The 22,657-nt window shown below is 38.2% G+C and overlaps 1 protein-coding gene and 2 long non-coding RNA genes across 5 annotated transcripts in view; 2 read left to right on the top strand and 1 right to left on the bottom strand.

The window, feature by feature from the left end:
- Nucleotides 1–598: 598 nt before the first annotated feature.
- On the top strand, nucleotides 599–7,532 carry LOC149041610 (uncharacterized). The gene is made up of 10 exons (XM_089180896.1): nucleotides 599–695; nucleotides 866–976; nucleotides 2,158–2,195; nucleotides 2,670–2,782; nucleotides 3,402–3,469; nucleotides 3,785–3,903; nucleotides 4,267–4,307; nucleotides 4,535–4,632; nucleotides 5,207–6,299; nucleotides 6,836–7,532. The coding sequence occupies exons 2-10, from the start codon at nucleotides 869–871 to the stop codon at nucleotides 6,856–6,858; spliced, it is 1,701 nt and encodes a 566-aa protein (XP_089037022.1). The 5' UTR covers nucleotides 599–695; nucleotides 866–868; the 3' UTR covers nucleotides 6,859–7,532.
- A 6,036-nt stretch (nucleotides 7,533–13,568) lies between these two features.
- LOC149041611 (uncharacterized) lies at nucleotides 13,569–17,269 on the bottom strand. Of its 3 annotated transcripts, XR_016189243.1 has the most exons (7): nucleotides 16,839–17,269; nucleotides 16,322–16,506; nucleotides 16,016–16,105; nucleotides 15,433–15,495; nucleotides 15,050–15,138; nucleotides 14,410–14,701; nucleotides 13,569–14,083 (listed from the first exon to the last, which is right to left on the bottom strand). It is a non-coding gene; the product is annotated as an uncharacterized LOC149041611 (long non-coding RNA). The 3 variants fall into 3 exon arrangements; XR_016189244.1 differs by lacking the exon at nucleotides 15,050–15,138 and having other exon boundaries at nucleotides 13,569–14,701; nucleotides 15,433–15,868; XR_016189245.1 differs by lacking the exon at nucleotides 15,050–15,138 and having other exon boundaries at nucleotides 13,569–14,701; nucleotides 15,433–15,868; nucleotides 16,299–16,506.
- A 2,144-nt stretch (nucleotides 17,270–19,413) lies between these two features.
- Nucleotides 19,414–22,657, top strand: part of LOC149041612 (uncharacterized) — a 7,525-nt gene continuing 4,281 nt past the window's right edge. Inside the window, exons 1-3 of the long non-coding RNA XR_016189182.1 lie at nucleotides 19,414–19,499; nucleotides 19,775–19,874; nucleotides 20,255–20,325. This is a non-coding gene — a long non-coding RNA (uncharacterized LOC149041612). The remainder of the gene's footprint in view (nucleotides 19,500–19,774; nucleotides 19,875–20,254; nucleotides 20,326–22,657) is intronic.

The raw sequence follows: 22,657 nt of genomic DNA on the forward strand, positions 1-22,657 counted from the left end.
TCAAATTTCGGCAGAAGTCTGAGGAATTTATCCGGCTTAATTTTCCCCAAGGAAATAATGAGTGTTGCCGCCAAAATTATCTCGCGTTTTTCTTTTTTTGATGTCATCCTTTTTTCTATTCTTTGTTGCTTTTTCATTGAGTTCTTTTGTTTTCATGGACATTACTGTCATCGATATTCTGTTACCTTGTTTATTTTGCATAATTTTTCTTTGTTTGTGTCATTCATATAAGTTCTTTACAGCAAATTTTATTAATTCGGATTTATCGTTTAACTGTGATGGATCATTTTCCTTATTCTCTTTAAATCGTTTTACATCGTCTATAACCAACAATTTGTCCTCCGATCTCGTACAACGTCTGTAGGTGTCTTTTATTATCCTTCATTTTCGATTTCTACACGTACAATTGTAGCAACTTGTAATTTGTTATCCTATTTTAGCAACCATTTCAAATGTTCATTTCGCTCTAATAATTGGGTTTATTTCGTTTGAGCGTTTGAGCGTTGAAACGGCCTAGTGTCCAGGGTTTCTCTCCTTTGTCTTCCAAAGCAAAGGCTTGGATTCGAGAGAAGACGGTCATGTGAGTCTTCACGTGACTAGCACTGCTTCATAATATTTTGAAGTACAGAGAAATACCACGCGTTGTTGGAAAGGGTATTTCAGAAGCAGGGTAGCTTGTCAAAATTGCAGAAAATGTATGTTAAGATCCAAATCTAGTTAGCCTCCTTTATATTTTTTTTATAGAGCGTCGAATTTAACGCTGAGAACCTGTAAATCCGAGAAAAAACGATGTAAATGTTCCATGAAGACTGAGCGAGTTATTGAATTTCTTACGACGTCAAAATTTACTTTCTTGCTTTTTCAGAAAATGGAAAATTCGAACGAGAGTCAAGATCAGATGTCCACCTCACCTACTTTGACGAGCTCCGATAGACGTCCTGTAGCAGTAGAGAACATACACGTAGAATCCACAGAGGTAAAAATATTAAAACCTTTCAGATTTAGATAAGCTTAACTTTTCGTTGTCATAAATAATGGGGGTAAGTTTCTGAAGAAACTGTGGTGCTGCACATGACCAAAACCGAATTCATGCTAATAGGGTCGAGGCAGAGACTGAATACTCTCACAGCTTCACCAACAATTACAATGAACAATACTCAAGTGAGCCAGGTTACAGCTACGAAATTGCTTGGTGTAATAATAGACGATAAACTCGATTGGCATAGTCACATCGAAAAATTAACCAAAAAGATCACCTCTGGTATCGGGGCCCTAAAGCGAATTAGGCACCTGATCCCAGCATCGACCTTACATCTCGTTTATCAAGCCTTAGTAAAACCTCACTTTGATTACTGTGACATTATTTGGGGTAACTGTGGGAAAACGCTAAAAGACAAACTGCAGAAATTGCAGAATAGAGCAGCCTGTGTGTTGACATTCTCTAACTATGATGCTGATGCAACTGAGCTACTCGAGTTTATAAGGTGGAAAAATCTTGCACGCCATCAGGAAATTCACAAAGCCACCATGATGTTTAGATGTCTGCACGGGCTAGCTCTAGAGTATCTGTGTTCAAAGTTTACGTGGCGTGACTCTGCTTATGACCTAAGGGACTCTGAAAATAAGCTCAATGTTCCCTTACCGCGCACTAATTATTACTGAAAAAGTTTTAGCTTCAATGGCGCCACATTATGGAACAGTCTACCATGCAATATAAGGAACACAGAGTCTCTGGGGGTATTTAAACGTAAGATCAATGACATTCTTTAAGTCTAACGCACAGCACTCACGGAAAACAGCTTTTAGTGTTATAGTATATAGTTTGAGTTTTAAATATTCTAGCGTATGTGATATGTATTTTTTAGGCTGATGAATTGACCGTGTTTAAATAAAAATGAAATGAAATGAAAATGAAATGAAATGAAATCAGAGTGATTGGCGCAGTTCTCCATGGGACACATAGACATCCCAGGAGACCTAGGAAATGCAGAACTTTTGATATCAAATGCATGTGTTCTCAGAGACCTGAGGAAAACCTTGTTAGATTGATGAGAAGCAATATTAAGTTACGTTGAACGTAGTCTCTATGTAAAAAAATGCAGTGCTGTAAGGATGTTAAGACATGATTTTTAATAGCTGTTTGTTTGTTTTTACAAGCTTCGGAATGCTGCTAGCGCTGATCAAGCGTCAAACGAGTAAGTTGGGTATTATTTTGGTTGATATCTGCTTTATGCTTCTAACAACTAATAATTTTCCAAATATGGTAAACACTTGAGAGAAAAGTGATATCTGTTTAGTTGATTTTGCTGGACGAAATAATCTGTTTTGTATATATCAAATTATTGTGATATTGACATTGCCTAATGGTCTCCAAATACCACAAAATTAACTACAAATCACTTGGAAATAACTCAGTGCAGTCTTTTAGTTGTATTTAAGTGTGTACTGCCTTTTTTGCACTTATTGACATATTTAATAAACAAATTACAGTGGCTGAAAATATGGATACATATTTATATCATATACAGCCATACAGTGGCTGTTTGTATGGCACTCAAGTACTGTGTATTGGACAAACCCACAGCCATTTTTAAGCTAGTGTTATACCCCAATCAGATAGAGATGCAATAATAAAAATATTAATCACTATTTTTGTTGTTTGTTTTTAGCCCTGGTGATGTTGTAGCTCCTCTTGGGGCTGATGTAATTGGGGATATGAACTGTGAAGAGGACACGGAAATGAGACAACAAGAACCACAAGTCAACGGAAATCAACCCCCAGGTATTTGAAGCTTTATGATGCTGTGAGACACAAAGCCAAATAATAGACAGGCTGGATACTGGGTTAAAAAGGGTGGGTTGAAGCATATGTTAAGGTCTAACTACCTTACTTAATCCTCATTGTGTGTCCTTTGACTTAAGGCCTCAGTTAGGGAACGCCATTGATATCTGTTAGTTGCCAGGTGGTCAAACTGCCCTCATGTCCAGCCTTCATCGCTCATTTCCCTTCCTGCAATTCTCCTCCAAGTTTTGAGTGAGAAACATATGGGAGTCCCTTACAGGCATGCCTGTGACTCTCAGTTTCCTTTATCATTTATCCACATCCATATGTCCTATATACCATAAATGCCTTCTCCAGGGAGACATGATTGGAAAAACTAATAATGAACCAAATGAAGCTAATCTTCTTTTGAATAACTTTTGTTAAATTACTTCTGGCATAACATGTAAACAATTGCACGTAGTTATAAAATTTTAAAAAAATTGTCAACTCCATTTGAACATAAAGGAGGTCTCTCTGTATTTATTTACATTATTAAGAGATAATTATTTATTTATCTACTTTAAAATTTTTGGTTGACTTGAGGCATTTTAACATTTGTGATGTTGTTTTCTCATAGTTTGCTCTAAGCCTCAACCATCAGAACAAGAAAATGTGTCATTAAAACAACTACAAGATGGAGAAAAGGTATTGTAAATATTGCAAGTGTTTGATTGTAATGTCTGAGACCTATATGATGAGGAAAAGTTATGTTAATGTGAAGGCCATATGCATGCAAACTTAAGATGAAGCCAACTTATGCATGTAGCTTTGTAGCTACAAGTAGGCTTTTGATTCTTCAGCTATTTATTTGTAATGATATTAAGTGGTAAATTTACCTTTAATTAACCTCAAACTTGAAATTTATAGTAATTTTTTAGTCATTAGTACAGAAAATAGCCTAATAGACAAATCAACTTTTACCCTTAAGATTTTATAAGCTTCTCCTTCTTTTCATTCTAGAGGTCCGAACATCGTTGTATTATTTGCAAAATAAATGTTCTGGTGTTTGGATGCTGTCAAAGAACAGCACATGATGAATGTTTACATGCATGTGATTTGAGTCTTACAAATTGTAACTGGTGAGTATAAAAACATTGATTAGCTGATTAATTCAAAATTGGAAATTCTGTTCTTTAGAGAATGGCTGTTCCAGAAAACAATGCTCATGTCCATGTTCATTATGCATTTGGCTTGTGTACATATAACTGAATACTTAACATACCCAACAAAACTGTACCCTGCCATATCAACAATGACCAGATAATTCTAGTGGTAGTGCTGGGTGAAAATCCATGGGTCATGGAAATCTCACCATGGATGAGGAATGGGGCAAAAAGTGTTACTGTTTTCTAAGATTTATATTTTCTGTAATAGATGTTTTTGTAGTTTGTCCTAGACTCATTGACTTTTAATGTATATTAACACATGATTTATGGTAATAGTTTTCAAAGGGAGAAGACTATCAAAAGGATTGATTATCCAGGTATGTGGACTATTCCAGACCCCTAATGGTGACTAGCTTCTAATTTACTCCATACAATATCACCCCAAAAAATGATCACCAACTGAAGAATTTCTTGATTGATAAACAAATTCTCCTTGTCAGCACCTTGGGAAATGTATAAAGAACAGTATGGAGAGTCTGCATACTGATTTTAGGATGTTAAAGAGTTTAATTGTGATATCATTTCTCGGTTTTGTTTAACCCAGACACCCCAACATCGAAACGTAAACAACCCGTACATCATGATGATCTTTCTGAGACATGGGAAGATCATCCTCTGCAGACTCACGAACGACATTCTAAGGTTTGAATTTTTAATCCTGTTTTTGTTGTAGATGGTTAAGTCAACTGTAAAAAGGGTATTGTTTACTTGCAATCAGTTCAGATATTTTTTCCAAAAGTGTTGAGTGACAAGAAACTATTACCAATAGTCAAATGTAACAACAGGGTACTTTAGTGTTATCAACTGAGTCGACATCAAAACTGGTGACCGTAAAGAGTTTTAAAGCTGACTTCTCAAGCATTAGCCCTTTGTCTTTTACTCTGAGGAAGGGTTAATGCTTGAAATGTCAGCTTAAAAACTCTTTACCTGGGATAATACTAAATTACCCTGTTATACTTTCCCACCATTGCAGCAGCACAGTTTCTTTAGTAACTTACCACTTTTATTCTAATGTAACAACCCCATACTTTTTTTAAGGGGGGTGGGGGAGAGGGACTTTTAAGCTTGCTTTCTTACACCCTTTCACAAATTTGAAATGTATACCTTAGCATTTAATAAACAGAATGCTGGTGAAGCAATCATGAATATATTATGATTCAATTAATCATTTTTTGTTCTCCCTTTTCTGTGCTTACTTAGCATATCTTTCTTTCAGGTTGAGTCTCTGTTTTGTTACCTTTGTAATACTGAAGAGGTCTTCATAATGCCATCGTGCTGCGATGCTCACTACCACTACCATTGCATTTGTCAGTATAAAGTAAACAGGTACACAACCTGCCCTCACTGCCAGGGTCCCTTGCAACCCATACCACAAATGAATAACCCATTGAGAACACCACCTGGTGACAGAAGTGGTGGTGGGGGAGATGACAGTGGAAGCAATGGTGAAGGAGGAGGGGGAGGAGGAGGAGGGGAAGGAGCAGCAGGAGGAGGAGCAGCAGGAGGAGCAGCAGAAGGGGCAGCAGGAGGGGCAGCAGGAGGAGGAGGAAGAGGACATCATGGTAGGAGAGTGGGTGTCAATGCTCTTGGAGAAAATTATCTCAGAGGAGGAGCTGACATTCAAGGAGGAGGTGATGGTGAAGGAGAGAGTGAAAACATGGAAGGGGATGAAGATGAAGTACAACTATCTGTACTTCAGGTGATGTTGTTGAGACATTTTCTTTCTAATCAATCAGAAGGTGATGGCGTAGGAGATGATGGCAGAGGAGGTGACAGTGGAAGCAATGGTGAAGGAGGAGGGGAAGGAGGAGGAGGAGGAGGGGAAGGAGGAGGAGGGGAAGGAGGAGGAGGGGAAGGAGGAGGAGGAGCAGCAGGAGGAGCAGCAGGAGGAGCAGCAGAAGGGGCAGCAGGAGGAGGAGGAAGAGGACATCATGGTAGGAGAGTGGGTGTCAATGCTCTTGGAGAAAATAATCTCAGAGGAGGAGCTGACATTCAAGGAGGAGGTGATGGTGAAGGAGAGAGTGAAAACATGGAAGGGGATGAGGATGAAGTACAACTATCCGTACTTCAGGTGATGTTGTTGAGACATTTTCTTTCTAATCAATCAGAAGGTGATGGCGTAGGAGATGATGGCAGAGGAGGTGATGGTGAGGCAGTTGATGAAAGTGATGTTAATGGAGGAGGTTCACCATTGCCCTCTCAACCACCACAACAGCTTGTCCCTCCTCACTCCCCATCAGCGGATGATAGAAATGAAGAGGAACATTTTGAAAGAAGAGTTGATGATTGGAGTGGATATGAAAATTCAGGTAACTTTTTTCAGTTTTTTTAGTACTAACCTTACAAAAAATTACAGGCACGTTGCTAGTTGTAGTGACTCTTTCCAGCGGGCAGTTTGAATTATTATTGTTGTATTGTTGATGGGAGCGGTACCTATGTTGAAGAATGAAGCTTCCTTACTTTTCATAGTTAGAGTCAATTCCCAGCAGTGACTGCCTTGTAATATAGTAGCATCCTTTGTGGGAGTGGGCTAGAAACGCCCTTACTAGTTTTTTATGTTCCCAAAATTTGGAGAAGCTACTACATTCTAGGCTAACTGTGTGCTTTTGTGGACTTTATCTAACCCCTATCTGTCCCTATCGTTTAGCCTCAATTACCAACCCAGTTCATGAAGTGAACCCCCGTACCGTCCTGGAATCGGGGGTTTTGTTGACCGATTTGGATATGACAGTGGTAATCGAGACCACAGGTAATTTGAACTATAATTAAAATATTAAATGTGTTTTGAAAAAGGTTGAGTTAATGTACTGTCTGTGTAATCCTAGCCCTCCTTTTTTTCTTTCAGATCATTATGAAGAAGACGAATAGTAAAAGAGAGCCTGGTGCTGATGCACTGAGCCACCACGCTTCATGGTTGTTTCACTGAACATTCGTTTTATTATAATTAACTGTAATAAATGTAATTTCTGACGTTTGAGTGACATGGACATGGAAACGAATTAGTTAGAAATTAGTATTCTAGTGGTACGTTAAAGAGGTTCGCGTGGCATGGAAGTTTCGCGAGAAAAAAAAAGTCATTCTAGGTCGGGTTAGTCTTGTGTTTGACCACTTTTTTTTTTTTTCGTACTGATGTAATTTTCGTTTCCAAATCCCTGCGAAATATCTCTACATTCATTGTGATTAGCAGTGTAACCAGATTAGTTTACTCTTTCCTCGGGGTATTGTGCTGCTGCATAAGATGAGGAATACGTTTCCACATATTTTTTGGCCACTTCTAAAGAGTGGTTTTAGTGGTTTTTCTTATCTGGCGTAGCACAGGTTCTTTTTGTAGAACCCTTAGTTTTCAGTGTACACATGCTAAGATCATATAAGGATGCGTATACTACAAGACTGACTGACTCATCCTAAATAAACTTTGCACAATGTATAACTCGTCTGAGTGTAGTCAGAATTTTCGCAATGAACACTTGTAAGGCCGAGTGCCAAAGTGGTTGCTTGGTATTTTAGATCGAATTGTGTTATTAAATTAAGTAACGTTCTTCCTTCGTGTTCGCTCTTTGGTCTTTTTTTCGACGGAACAATGGTCATTGTTGGGTTTCTCCTCTCTCTACCCTCCTGATCTTGCAAGTCCTTTCTCATGCAGGCAGGGAAAAATTCTTCAGTTAACTGACAGCGATGATTAAAGTAGATTCCGAAATATCATTAATCGAGTTGAAATCAGTTCATTATGATGATCATAATAATGATCATATTGCGTGTTCTAAATGGTTCAAACTTTTGTACTTAAGTATCGTAGTCTGATGGAAGGAAATTTTGTTGAAATCATACAACTTCCCTTTAAAATTGGGAGAAACTTTGAGGGCTGGTGACAATTACTGCCGCCAAATGCAAGGAATCGGAGAGTTTGGCGAGACTAAGGCTGCCAATGTACCATTGGTGCAAAGGTAACTTTCACTCTTAATGTTAAGTTGCCCATAATTGAAATTGTATGTTAGTCAGCTGCTGTATGAGTAGAATTCCAGAACGTATGCTATGTATTTTGGCGTTTCGTTTTCGTTCAAAATGAAGAAATTTGATTTAAACTCTCTGTGTACTCTTCAATGAAAGATTTCTTGAGAGCTAAATTTTACATGTGTCATTGTGAGTTTAATTTGATTATCCGCCTTTGCTGTTTGAAAGTCAGGCAAACCAATGTAGACAGGGGCGTAGCATCTCCGATAAGTATGAACGGAGCTAACTAGGAATCTTTGAGAAAGCCGTTGCTCCTCAACCAATTCATGGCCCGGTGAAGACATTCACTGGTACTTCCTTTATCAACTAAGTGTCGGCAGAAACGACTCATAAACTTCTCTGTTGCTTCGTCTTCTATGGCCCGCAATGTCACCAGCACTGAATGTGCACCGGATGCGCAGAACGCTCGAGCGATTCCAAGGACTCCCTCGGCTTTAATGTCTCCACGCCCACTGTGACAACAGCTGTGTACTACCAGTTTAGCTCATCCTTAGATCGAAACACACAAAATAATTTGACACAAAAGATACTATGGCTTCAAGTTTCTTTGTTTTGCATGAAAAAAAAATCTTCTGAAATGACCTTTAATGAGGGAAGAAAAATAAGCCTGTCGGCGGGAAGCGTATTCAGTCACGTGGATTCGCCCAAAAAAAGGGCAGGAAGGCGCGCAGTGCAAAAGTACTTTGCACTCACTTGACAGACAATAAAGTTTAGCAACACTTTTAGGTACTTTGTTTGAATTGGACAGAAACTTAGAAATTGCTTATCACTTTACGGAAGAGACCTTTTTCAACGCTGTTTTACTTTGTGAGAAGCACACTCATGAGCGGGTGTTACAAAAAAATCGCACATTGCATGTTTTGTTTTATACTGTAAGAGGCGTTTAGTCCTTCGCTTGTTTGTGCGTTTACTTTAGAATATTCTTAGGGGAAATAAGCTTTTCTGCTCATTAATTCGTTTCATGTTTGTACATTATTGTTGTTCACAGGCCTTTCCAATAAACGGTAAAATTTGTTGGCTTACTTGTTTGTGACTGTTTAAAGTGCCTATGACATGAATTTTTTTTTTTGCATTTTCTGGTTGATGGCGGTATTTAAAATTAGAAATAATCGACCTTAGCGCCTGGCGAGTTCTCCTTGTCCACTTTTTTGTGCATTGAAAGTATGATTGGCGGCCAAAAAGTGTCCCCATAAAGCGCGCGGCCAAAACGATCATATTACATAGCTGTGACGTAAAAAGACACGTCGGCAACTAAGGTGGAGAGAGGAGAAATTCAGAGGAAAGGACGAACGTATTGCTGAAGGTAGGTATACATCGCTATCGGTCATAATTTCAAGAGTATTTAAACCCTGATTGATACAAAATTGCAACAAGAGATGCGAGACATTTGTAAGTGTCAACTGAGAGTTTTCACAGTTTTTACGTCATCACCCGCTAATTCGTTACCAGTCCACGGGACACTTTTAAGACAAAATAAGAGCACTTTAGGGCCCGAAAAAACCGTGTTTTGGGCTTTTTGAAATTTTTCTTCTATTGAAATTGGTTTGTACATATGATAAGCTAAATATTCACGCAAAAAAAAATTTTGTGTCACAGGCACTTGAAATAAAACGATATGCCGCCGGCGCTGTAAACAGTGGTCTCTGAGGAAAAGCCTTTATTTGCGAGATCTGCCTCCGGCAATTCTAAATTTTGGAAATATGGAAAATACCGGTAATTAAGAGGTAAGTTGATGTGCATAGCTGTTCAGTTAAGCCTTCATTTAAAGTGCTAATTGCAGACAACATATCTTCAAAGTCATAAAAATATTTTGTCAAGATACTGACGGTTCGGCTTTGTTTTATAAGAAAAAATTCCTTTTGTCAAGTTTAATAGAAAATATTGGTATCAGATATGAAGAAAGGCAAGGTTTGTTGTGAGTCATTGTTTTCTAAAGGGGTAAGTTTCTAAAGAAACTGTGGTGCTGGTGGGAGAGTATAGCAGGTAATTTAGTGTTAACAACTGGGTTGAAAACGTAAATTAGCCACCGTAAAGGGTAAAAAAGCTATTTTCTAAAGCTGAGTTCATAATTTTTTAAGTACCGTTATCAAAAAACCTCTATATTTTGAAATGCTACCAATATAAATCAGCGGGGGTCACAACTATTAATATTTTTTTGTTCCGTTGGATTAGTTGAGAGTAAAGAAAAACGAAAAAAATCTACTGCGCACATTTTTAATATGTGTGGTGGAAGAAAAAACTTTTCTGTCAGAATGTTCGTTGGTCAAATCGTTGAGATAACTGAGGAGATAACACTGAGCAAGAGAAAAAGATGTCCTCAATATCCAGAGGAGCAGTATTCTGGAATTATCGAATGAATAATTATTAGTAACAGCCTCCTCGACAGTACAGGTCATAACATGCGTGTTCAGCACCCTCGCACCTGTCACAATTATGTAATTTAAAGACTAAGATAAAGGAAGGTGCTTCAAAGTGAAGACTGTCTATTTTTTTTTTACCATTTTCTTATCAGTTTTTGTGTCACCATCGCACAAACTTCTTTACGGAACATCATCGAAAAACCGAAACACACAAAAAAATTTGGCTTACAACAAACAATACAAGTTTTCAATGCACTAGGAATTTAGTTTTACATCACAAAAGAAAACCTTTGAAATGATTGTTAATGACGCAAAATTAAACAAGCCAATCGTCGGGAAGAGCATTTACTCACGTGGATTCGCTAAAAAAAACAAGTCAGGTGCAGCGCGCAGTTTAAAACTTTCAAGGTTTGCACTCTCTTGACGGACAACAATGTTTGGAAGCATTTTTGAGCGATTCATTTAACATTAAACAGAAAATGAGAAAATTCCCATCGCCTCAAGGAAGGAAACTGAGGACAACAGGTGCGTGTATCAATGTTACAACACCGGTTGTACTTCGTAAAAAGCAACACTCGCCATCCACGTGTCACAACTCAAGTGCGCACTGCATGGCTTCGGTTCAAACTGTTGAGGGCAAATAGTTTTTCGCTTGCTTAAGTGTTTGCTGAAGATTACTTTGAGAGGAAAATAGCTTCTCTGCACAATAACACGTGTAGCTTTTATATTCTTATTCTGTTCTATTTTTGTTGTGCATAGACCTTGTCACAAAAAAGTAAACACAACATTGATTGGAGTGCTTGTTTGAGAATTTTAAAAGGGAAACTATATACCACCGGAAATTGAAACAAATATTCTCAGAAGAAAACCTTTATTTTCACGAATTGCTTTCAGTAATACCTACCTTGTAGAATAATGAAACGAAATTAGACGACTTATATGGTAACTAAAAATATACATGCATTGACACATAATCAGCGAGACCTTCTTTCAAAGTCCGAGATGTACCTGAAAGGTCCCGGAAATATATCAGGGATGGTGACGGTTCGTTGTTGTTTTATAAACAAAATATACGTTTTGTCTTGGTTGGCGCGGGAAAAAAAATTTACTTTGAAGATAAAGAACAAATTAGTTCTTGCATTATTTTCATAAAGGTGATGAGAAAAGATGTCTTTTGTGTGTGTGTGTTTTTTAGCTAATTATAACAAACAGTAACTCTCAAATGATGCTGATTTAAATCTGCAGAGATCGCTAAGATTAATTTTTGTGGAAATTTCCGTTGAAATAAGCCAAAGAGAGAAAGAAACGCACCTCAAACAATTTGACATTTAGGGATAAAAAGACTTTCCTTAAATGCGTGTGCTAGTCAACTAGCAAAATAAAATAATTGAACAGATTTGTCTGCCCAAAAGAAAAGGAGGATAGTTTGAATTCCACAATGAAAATGTTCTGGAAATATCACAATCTTATAGCCACCCACAAATGCTTGTCCCGCCCACTCTGGCATTTGCTGCGGCATGTTGTGTGTTTAGTCTTCAATTTTTTAAAAAATTTTGGTCGCCCTTGCTTGTTTGTTCTTTTATTTATATTTATTTTTCTCTTTCTAGTTTCAAGTTTACCTGGTCCTTAAGAAATGCGATCCGTTTCAATTAGTGCGTGGTTCAGCTACAGCCTCTCCGTGCAAGACAAGATCTGATTTCAGAACCAGTTTGACTCTGATAGGGACATTTTAAGATGTAGGGAATTGAAAACTGGGAAGAGGAGACCCTTTAAGGTTTCTTTTCACCTCTTTCCAATTTATTCTACATCTTACAATTTACTCTGATGGTCAGATGGGAAAGAGTCAGTAAGAAGACACTGATGGAAGACAAACACTCCAGGTCAGAAAGCTCCTTGTGGTTTGGGTGGAAGGGTTATTTTTAGTGCTCTGGATGAACCTTGCATCAAATTTCGGTAGAAGTCTGAGGACTTCATTCGGCTTGATTTAGAGTAGCTAGAATAGTTAGTGGGGACCCTGTGGTGTGGGTGGTTCCTCCCCTAAGGTTTCCTTTGGGTTCCTTTTCATGTACTTTCGGCTTAGGATTCGGTCTAAATTCCGGCATAATTTTCGGCATTTCCGTTCAAGTTTACGTCAAGACATCGTCATCTTCTAATGTGATACAACTTCGACCATCACCAAGTTCTTTGTATCAACTCTTCATCAGCGCTGCAACTCCTTGCTTAGTTGAACCAGAAAAAATTTAATTTTCATTTGCTTCACCTGATGGTAGCAATTCCACTGACTGCAATCTGGTGGAACAATTTCGACCAAATTGTAACTAAAATTATGTGGTAATTAAGCCATTTCGGTCAAGAAGGTTCAACCAGATATCTTAATTAATTTGAGAACTGGATTGCTTAAGCCATTCAACTGAGGAGTAAGCTCATTTGCTACTTCTATCATTTTTAGTGGTTTAGCTCCAGTTGAAGCCGCTTGTCGAGGCTTCAATTTTGCGAGGTTTAGGGGGCATGCATACACATATCAGTTTGGGTCACAAAAAAAATAGGCCAATTGATTGTTACGCTATGACAGTTTAGCAGCTGTCAGGAAAAATTGTGGGCCAAATAGTCACGGATGGAAAATCAACATCATGGATCCCACAAAGACCTTCGAAGAAGACAAATGGGAAATGAAACAATTAGGGCCTTATGCTTGCTTTTCAATAATCATACTTTACGCCAATTGGACAAGTCAGTTTATCAGCTGTCAGCTAAATTTTGTCATCAAAGAACATGACAGATCAAATCACTAGGGATGTCCTAAAGTATGCACCAAACAAAAGCAGGTCCGGCGACGCATAGATGACATCAGGTAAGTGAACTTGTTTTAGAGTACTGTTTCGGCTTTCGGTCAGAATCTACTTCGTCCATCGATCAGTTCGACTTTCCATTTCGGACTCAATTGGCAACCAATTTATTATAGGCTGGGTAACGACTACTACTCGTTAGCTGGCTACTGAAGATATTTGTATATCATCTGGGACACCCTGAGTGTCCCATCGGGGTGTCGACATTTGCTGACACAGGAACACTTGAGGTTTCTTCAGATGCAAAATTTTTCAAATAGGAATGCGCTCACCTCCCCCCATGATTGATTCAGGTCTTGTGGCTTACAATAGGAAATAATTTTGTAAATGATTAAAGAAAATAAAATGAAGGAAGCTCTTGTCTCTGCGTCATTTTATTTAACTATAATTAATTGAAAACTACAACTCATTGTAACACTAACAACAAAAATGATTAAACTTTTCAGCAAATTCTTCCGGACAAAGATAAACAAATTAAGGTTACTAACTCCTTCGATTTCAGGACACCGCACCATTTCAACATGGCCCATTTTCGGGGGCACATACTCCTACACTACTGGCTCGTCAAAATATCATTATTAAGTGAAAATACATGTAAACGTATTTTTTCAAATAATAAAAACGGGACAACTTCAGTCTCCTTGTGTTCTATTTAACTGCAAAGAACTAAAACACTAACCACAATTATTACTTTTCAGCAAATTCTTTCTACATAGCCCATTTTCGGGGGCACTACTACTGTAGCAGCTGTTTCAGTTTACCATTTTTGGCACAAATGTTAAAAATTGTTCATTTTTCGGGAGCTCACAGCTCTGTTTTTTTTCCACGGAAATGGATTTGATGTTTCACCAGATCTGGAAGGACAAGCTGAAGGAGCTACATATAGATGGAAACAATCAAGATTGTTATTCACATGGTAAGATATAATGAATGAATAGAACAAAATTTTCCTTTTCTTTTAAGCTTCAGAAAATTATTTTGAGCATGGCAAACCAGGTCTGAGCATTCAGGAGGAAATATACAAGAAGAAAGCAGGTAACAGGATAATATAATTGATAGCGATATTATATAATAATTAATACTGTAATAATAGTAATAATCATAATAATTTAGCTATATACTAAATAGTAGTTGTTGTGCTGGAAAGTGTACAATTATGGTTTGAATGGAAGTTTAAAATAGATAGACCAGTTTCAGCTTACCTGTTATTCAGTTGCTGAAGCTGTTGATGAACTCTGAGTTGTTGTTTTTTTTAGATACTCAATGAAAATACTTCTTGTTTTCTCTTGCCAGGTGCTATGTATGGGCTTGATTGTGCATTATAGTTGGAGGTCATAACTTTTCAGGTTTGTTAATGACTAGTCATTTAGACTGAGCTGCCTAAAGGATAAGCTTAAAAAATTGATAACTGAAACACTGAGAAGGGTAATTCAAATATCCTGAAGAAAACTGTTCATGACAGGTCCTCCTTAAATGCAGAAGTGCCTTGTATTTCTGTTGAAGAGGAAAAATTGTATTATCTTAGACAAGATATACAATGGTTAAGGAAATAGCTGAGTCAGAAACTGTTTTATCACAACTGCCTTTCATGGAGTACAAAACTTCATTTGTACTACAAACAAAAGGTTGAATAATCTATTTATATCATTTTTCTTCACAATTGTACTGTTAAAGGATAATTCCAATATCTTGAACTCAGTTGTTCATGTCAGATGAATAAAAGAAGTTCAGAGAACAACATTTCTGTAATACAGGAGGGTAATTCAAATATCCTTGGCCACATAGCTGTTCACACCAGGTCCTTAGATATTTGAAAGGAATAATATTTGCAGACTGAAGTACCTCACATTTCTGTATAGAGGAAAAATTGTAAAACTTTGGACAAGTTGTATGAACACAATGGCTGAGTTAAAAATAAATTCATCATTTGTCTGAAAAAGAAGACAAAATTACAAATCAATGTATTGGAGCAAAATGTTGGTTGAGCTTTAATATCATTGTTCATAACCTATCACAAGAGTGCAGTTTATATTTTGCTAGGATGTCAATCAGTAAGAAGAATTGCTCTTGGGCAACAGAAGCCATCATGCAGGACAGCGCCTTCGCTACACTAGAGCATCTTCCCTGCTTAAACAAAAGTACTTCCCCAAGAGCTCTTGATTACTTCCAACACTTAAACTTAGTGACTGCTGATTTAATAGATAACTGTCAATCAAGTACAGTACCTTTTCCCAACTGTTCTTTGTCCATAGAATGAATCCCACTGATCCAATGACCTCAGCCCCATACTACGAGGGAATTGCAGGTTATGTAAGGTTCCTTTCACTTCCAGATGCGTGGTTAACACAATTGTAGCCTTTTCCTTGCCACTGATAATGGTACTCCAGAAAGTCAATTAACTGCAAGGGCAGCATGTCTTTTGACACATGTAAAAGTCCCTCACTGCTTGAATCCTTTTGATTAGATGGGCTCATTGGCAGTGTTATATCAAAGAATCCCACTTTTTAGACTAAGCAGGGCTTTAACATCTGGGCTACAGACACTTTCTTCAGGAAGTGTAGTTAACTCATTTGCAGCCTTCCCTTGCCACTGAGGAATGCATGGATTGCTGGCTTAAAAACTTTGCAACAGCTGTCAAGGGTTTGGAGAACTGTTATCTTCCTGTACAAAAGTGGACATGACAGATGCAATAATGAAACTGCACCATCAGTAGAGCATGCATACACTAAACTTACAAGAAACCAATTAACAAGCTAAGGAGCTTTAATCAAGATTCTTCAGCTGGCAAAAGAAAAATTCATTCTTCACCTCTTCTGAGCATGGAGACCAGTGCTACCCAGGACCATTGATCTTTCTCATTGAAGACCACATGAGGGAACATTTCCTTGATGTCTATGACTAAAACAACAAGAAACTTGTCTAAATGGAAGACCAATCTTGAAAATATCTTCAAGTCGTGAAGTATAGGACCAGATAAATTTCATTCTTCAAGTAGACTACCCTTGCAATTCAAATATTATGCATAGTTTTCTGGTCTCTTTGACATCTCTATCTGCTGGCTCACACACTCTTTTCTCTGGTTTGTTCCTACCTTCCAGACACAGCCTCCCTCACCTTGTGTGAACATTGCTTCTTTGTGAGATGCTTTGATTTGTGGCTTCTAGTTGAGTTTCTTCTCTAATATGAGTGCAAATGTTTCTCAGACATCAGGTGAAGAAAACCTCTAGGTTGTGATAGCACTCAACCCATCATCTAATTCAGCAGCAGTTGAAGGCAGCAACACTTTGTTTAAATAGACCCTAGACATATGGTAAAACCAAAGTGGATTTGAAATGGGCTCAGCATTGGTGGTCAGTTTTCTAACATTCTCTTTCAGTGAAGACAACATATGGGAACATTTCCTAGACATTTAGGACTGAAAGAACAAGAAACTTGTCTAAATGGAAGACCAATATTGAAAATATCTTCACGTCGTGAAGTATAGGACCAGATAAATTTCATTCTTCAACCAAACTACCCTTGCAATTCAAATGTTATGCATAATTTTCTGGTCTCTTTGACATCTTTATCTGCTGGCTCACACACTCTTTTCTCTGATTGGTTCCTACCTTCCAGACACAGCCTCCCTCACCTTATGTGAACATTGCTTCTTTGTTTATCTTCTAGAAGAGTTTCTTCTCTAATGTGAGTGCAAATGTTTCTCAGATATCAGGTGAAGAAAACCTCTAGGTTGTGATAGCATTCAACCCATCATCTAATTCAGCCTTGTTGAAGGAAGCAGGGATTTGTTTAAATAGACCCTTGACATATGGTAAAACCACAGTTGATTTGAAATTGGTTCCAGGCTCAGCATTGGTGGTTAGTTTCCTAACCTTAGTCATATCACTCTACAAGAAAGAAAAATGATAACCATTGGAAACAAGAACTTAGAGACTTGGCACACTTCTAAAGGCACCTGGCAAAACTGTCACAATTTTAAACTGATTGTGGATGACATGAGTCATATGCGTAATACTGCATTATCAGTACAGCATGCATAAACTTCTTGTATATGCCAGTGGTGTCAGGCTTCCCATCTTTCCCACCCCCACCCCCTTCCGCAAATCTGGTTCTATTAAGACTGCAGCATAGCAGAAGGCAACATCCTGCTGAAAGAAATGGAAGGCTGTTAGCTGTCTAGATTATATAAATGAATGTATTGACATTCATCAAGTCAATCATGAATGTGTTGTTAAACACACTTGGCTACCCTTGTGGGATGATGCACTTGTTGCTTGGGGTCAGAAATGACAGCTGAAACCAGACTTTTCTCATCCATTCTTGTAATCAAAAGTTATTAGGCCATCCAGTAGAGATGAAGCCTAGCCACTCGGGTACTCAAAATGGTGTGCCAGATAAAGAACATTTCTGGCATCATCTTTAGTTTGATGAGGACCTCACCTGATCCACAGATATAATGACTACTTCTGGAGGACAGTTGGGCAGAGCATTTGATTCCTTTCAAAAATCTATCAAAAATTTTTTTGATGACTCTTTTTTTGTTTTCAACACACTTTCTTCTTCCCATGAGTCAGATTTCAATAATGATTTCCCCTCTTTAGACTGTGCAGATTTTGACATTACTTACAAAAATGCCAGCATTGCATCAATTACCCTCCTATGACTCATCTTACAATTCCAACTGGTTTTGTGAACTTTGCTAGCAGCTTTGCAAAATTGTTTGATACTCTGCTTCCTACCTTGTCTGATCATTCATCTGATGAATTGAACCATATAATTACAGTGTCTTGAAGAAGAGGTCTGCCACATAATGACCCTAAAGTTCAGTGAAGCCCAAGATTATTTCATAATTGATGCCAATCAGTTTAATTATCAAATCACTTTAAAGCTTCAACCAGCCCTGTCAAGAAATGTCATTTACCTGTTGGGCCAGCTCAGAAGGAAAGGTTGATTTCCATGTCTATTTTGATGTCACTATACCTCTTGCACTGTAAATTCAACTTCACTCTTTTAATCAGTTCTTCTGATGTGGGCTTTATCATTGTCAACACTAATCAATAGCTTTACCAGTTTATATAATCTTGCATGACCTTACTTCTCTTTCTTTGCTGTGCAAGCATCTCAAAAGTGCTGGCGATATAACATCAACGTTCACTCCCTCTTTTTGAGGGAGGCCTAAATGATTTCTAGCCCTTGTGGGATTCAAACCCATGAAAGTTGCATTTGAAATTTCTTTGTAAGTCTTTTTTTTTTTCTGTGTAGTAGACAGTCTCTGTGTTTGCATGCAATTCAAAAGAGTTTATATTTTTTGTTATCACATCAGATCATCAATATCAAATTTAGGGCAAAAAATTCAAAATTTCAACAGACTTATTTCCTCAAATTCAAATTTAAATCATTTTTGACAGAATTTTGAGTACTGCATCAATTTAAATGTATTAAGTCATTGACAATATTTTTGTTTCATGATGAAACTGTATTTTGTCACTGGAAAGTCTAAAACTGGGCCCATTTTAGACTTTCTGGTGGCCACCTTACATTGAAAGGAAATAAAGCCTTTATTTTCTTTCATTGTGAGGAAAAAAATCAGAGTCATATCTTGTGAATGGGACTTCACACATATGAATTCCCATTTACAAGATAGGAGTCTGATTAAACAGTCATTGACAAATTTCCCCACAAATGAAATCTCCAACCAAATTTTCTGTCATTACAATGGAATTCAAATCTATTAATAAAGGTTCAAATGCTCTGAGCTCATAAGCTTGTAATTAGCACCAATGCAACTGAATCCAAGTCCTCTACATTACTTTAAAAAATCAAATAGTAATTATCCATGGATTTTATTCTAGCAAGGTGGAAAATCTTACATAAGACCATCAGATAAAAATTCCAACCATTTTCCACCAATTTCATTAATTAGCATTTGGAATATGAATTGTTTCAGAATTTTGTTTATCTACACACAGTATGGTGTAAAGAATGCTTTCAGAACTTTTCAGAGGAGTGACCATCTGCAGCAAGTGTTAAAAAAGAAGGGACCCAAGACTTCACACAAGCTGTTAAACAACAAGGACCATGACAGGACGGAAAAACGCGTGGACTGTAAGTACCTCCCGTTGTCCCATACAAAGCCTTAGAAAACTAAGGCTTTGTATGGAACAACGGGAGGTACTTACAGTGCATGCATTATCCGTCCTGTCATGAGCTTGAGGCAGCCAAAGCCACCATTGGCAATCAGGGGAATGACTGTGTCAACAAAGTCACACTATACACTGTCACTGCATATCAGGTAACTGATTTTTGATCTACAATTATTTACTCTGAACCAAAAATTGTCAATTGAAAGCAACAGCCTTATTTAAGAGACACTGGCATTATAGGCAATAAAAAGTGGGATAATTGTCAGAAAATAAATTCTAGTTTTTCCAAATATTATAAAAACTTTTTATCAGGTCATTGTCACAAAATCAGTACATCTTCATTTAATATATAATATAATATAGATATTTTATATACTTTTCTTGGTAGATGGTTCAAATATTCACTATAAAAATTTTCCAACAGAAGCCAGCCCTCTGCAACTATAACAGCCACAGCAAAAGCACATCCCAACTGCCAAAATGATCAAGGTTCATGGGAATGAATAAAGGCATCTAAAAATGAGGTACATGGCAACCAATTACCTTGAATGCTTTACTTGAGTTAAGGAAAATAAAATGTGCTCTAGTTACTGTAATGAATCCTTTCTTTTCATTTTTCTTTTCCAATTTTTTTTTGGGACAATTTACTTAACATTTCATTTGAAACTTAAAGCATTACTTTGACATTTAAATCTCAGCCCTCTCATGGAAAGGTTGTCATTTCACATCATTGCCTCACTTAATGATGAACTTTTCCTCTCTTCTCCAATTCAAGGTGGCTGTTGTGCCAATGTTTATTAACTGTAGATTAGATCATTTATTGTAGAGATTGGATTCAGTATCACTGAAGTTTGAAAACTTAAAACACAAACGAAGTAAAAGAAAACTGTTTTTGTGCCTGTAGCATGAAAGCAAGCCAAGATTAACCATGCTGAGGGAAAAACTGAGAGCCTCACACAATAAAGCAGCTTAAAGGTTAGTATTGGCAATCTTAGCAATAGATGGAACCTAAATACATTTAGTAAAATTATAGACTGAATTGATAAGATAATGGGCCATTTTTGACATACAGTATTAAAGTTCAAACTGCAAGCAAGGCTTAGGGGGGAAAAAAAAACAAGAGAAATCACATCAAGGTTGAGGAATGAATAATTAATTTGCTCTGTTTTATTCCCCCCTGCCTCAGAAACATGTTTGAATTTTAATATACTGGCCTATTAAAAACAGGACTTCATCCTTTCAGGAATTACCTGAATAAATTTTAATCACTACAAAAATTGTTATTATACAGCCAACCTTGATTCCATCTCAAGTTGATAACATTTAATCTAAAAAATATATCATCAATCACTTGGCATTTCATTGATTCTATTTTAACCAACTAAGGAAAGAAGTATCAGCATGAACCTATCATAAAATAGAAAACTGTTAGGAACTGCCATAGCATTTTCCATGTATTTTTCCTGGTATTATTTCTTGACAATCACCCACAGTTTTAAGGATTGAATTCTCCCTGTTATGTTTTTGGGGGTTTAGAAGAGTGTACACGCACACAAGATGGCGAGTCAACAGCAAGATTATATTGTTAAGAGCACATGGTAACATGGTCCGCTGCATACTACGCGGGCTCACAACAACGGACAGTCAATACCAAACATCTCCATACTATAACACCTCACCCTGGAGATTTGTTAAGAATAGCTCTCTCATAAGAAAAATAAACAAATACTCAGTACTAACAAGTCTCCATTTCAGTGTCCCTAGAATTAAGTATTCTGTGAGTTCATTAGCTAACTAACTATCAGTCAGTAACAACAACAACTGTTCATTAATAATGTTCAGTTCACATCTCCTCAATCAATCTCTGGGGATGTCTGTGAGAGCGGGATGATCGACGCAGCATAGGACTTGTGGAGGCAGGAGTTGTCTCCGATTGAGCTGAGTTATCAGGTGGATGTGAACTGGTTTCAGGTGAGCTAACCGGTTTGGGTTCTGGAACAATTGGGGTTGCCGTCTCCAAAGATGGTGCACCAGATTCAGCTGTTGTAGAGTGGGAGTTGTTCTGCAAGACGTCATCCACATGTCGTCTCCAAACTCGCCCATCATCAAGGTGAACTTGGCAAGAGTGTGAAGAGGGGCGTTGTACGACGGTTCCAGGCTGCCACTTTTGCCCTGACGAGTGGTCGCGTGCAAGGACTGGGTCGCCAACAGCAATTTCTCGGAATTTAGCATGCTTGTCATAGTGCATCTTCATCCTTACTTGCTGGTGGGAAACGCGAGTGGCGAGGTCCGGTCTCACTAGAGAGAGACGTGTGCGCAATTCTCTTTGTAGAAACAGTATGGCTGGGGACGAGCCAGTTGTGGCGTGCTGGGTGCTTCTGTAAGACAAAAGGAAGTTCTGAATTCTCTGCTGCAGTGTGCAGGATGGATCAGATGATGAGGATTCTAGAGAGCGCTTGAAGGTTTGCATAAACCGCTCAGCTAGACCATTTGAAGATGGATGATACGGGGAAACCAATATCTTCTGGATGCCATTTTGTCTCAAGAATTCCTCGTACTCAGCAGACTGAAAAGGTGGGCCGTTGTCACTAACGATTTGCTTTGGAAGGCCGTATCTTGCAAAAATGTTGCACATCGCATTGGCTGTTGCTTCAGCGGTGGTGGTTTTCATGGGACCAATCACTTCTGGCCACTTTGAGTGAGCATCAACCATAATGAGATAGTGGTTGGACTGGTGGGTGGCAAAGTCTACATGGATGCGCTGCCAAGGAGCTGTAGGCCATGACCAAGGAGAAAGTGGTGCTGCTTGCGGCGCCCTTCTGGTTTGGAAACACTGCTTGCACCTACGTGCTCTCTCCTCAATGTCGCTGTCTATCCCAGGCCACCATACATGACTGCCGGCAGCTGCCTTCATGCGTGCGACTCCTGGGTGCGCCTTGTGTAGCTCACTTAAAATCTGCTCCTGCAAGGAGGGAGGTATGACGGTTCGCAGGCCCCATATCAGACAGCCTTGCTCGACAGATAGCTCATCCTTGCGGAGGAAGAATGGCTTGAGCTCAGGAGTGGAGTTTATTTTGAAAAAGGCAGGCCAACCATTTTGGGTCATCGCGAGAGCCTTAGCTAGGACTGGATTTCTAGCAGTTTGGCCTGCAATTTCTAAGACAGAAACAGGGTGTTTACGTAATTGCACTGCCGAGACCTGGAAGATTTTGTCCTCGACACTGGCATCCTTCCTGTACTGCAGGGGTAGTCTGGACAGGGCATCGGAGCTGGCTACTGCAGCAGAAGGCTTGAATTCAATTTCGTA

This window comes from Pocillopora damicornis, chromosome 8 (genome assembly GCF_964200805.1).
Source record: "Pocillopora damicornis chromosome 8, jaPocDami1.2, whole genome shotgun sequence".
Taxonomy (NCBI): Eukaryota; Metazoa; Cnidaria; class Anthozoa; order Scleractinia; family Pocilloporidae; genus Pocillopora; species Pocillopora damicornis.

What these genes read in the sequence shown, in the direction of transcription:
- LOC149041610 (XM_089180896.1), top strand. Translation starts at nt 869, where the DNA reads ATGGAAAATTCGAACGAGAGTCAAGATCAGATGTCCACCTCACCTACT. An exon ending in TACACGTAGAATCCACAGAG is followed by an intron (nt 977 to 2,157) that starts GTAAAAATATTA and finishes TGTTTTTACAAG; the next exon opens with CTTCGGAATGCTGCTAGCGC. An exon ending in CAACGGAAATCAACCCCCAG is followed by an intron (nt 2,783 to 3,401) that starts GTATTTGAAGCT and finishes GTTTTCTCATAG; the next exon opens with TTTGCTCTAAGCCTCAACCA.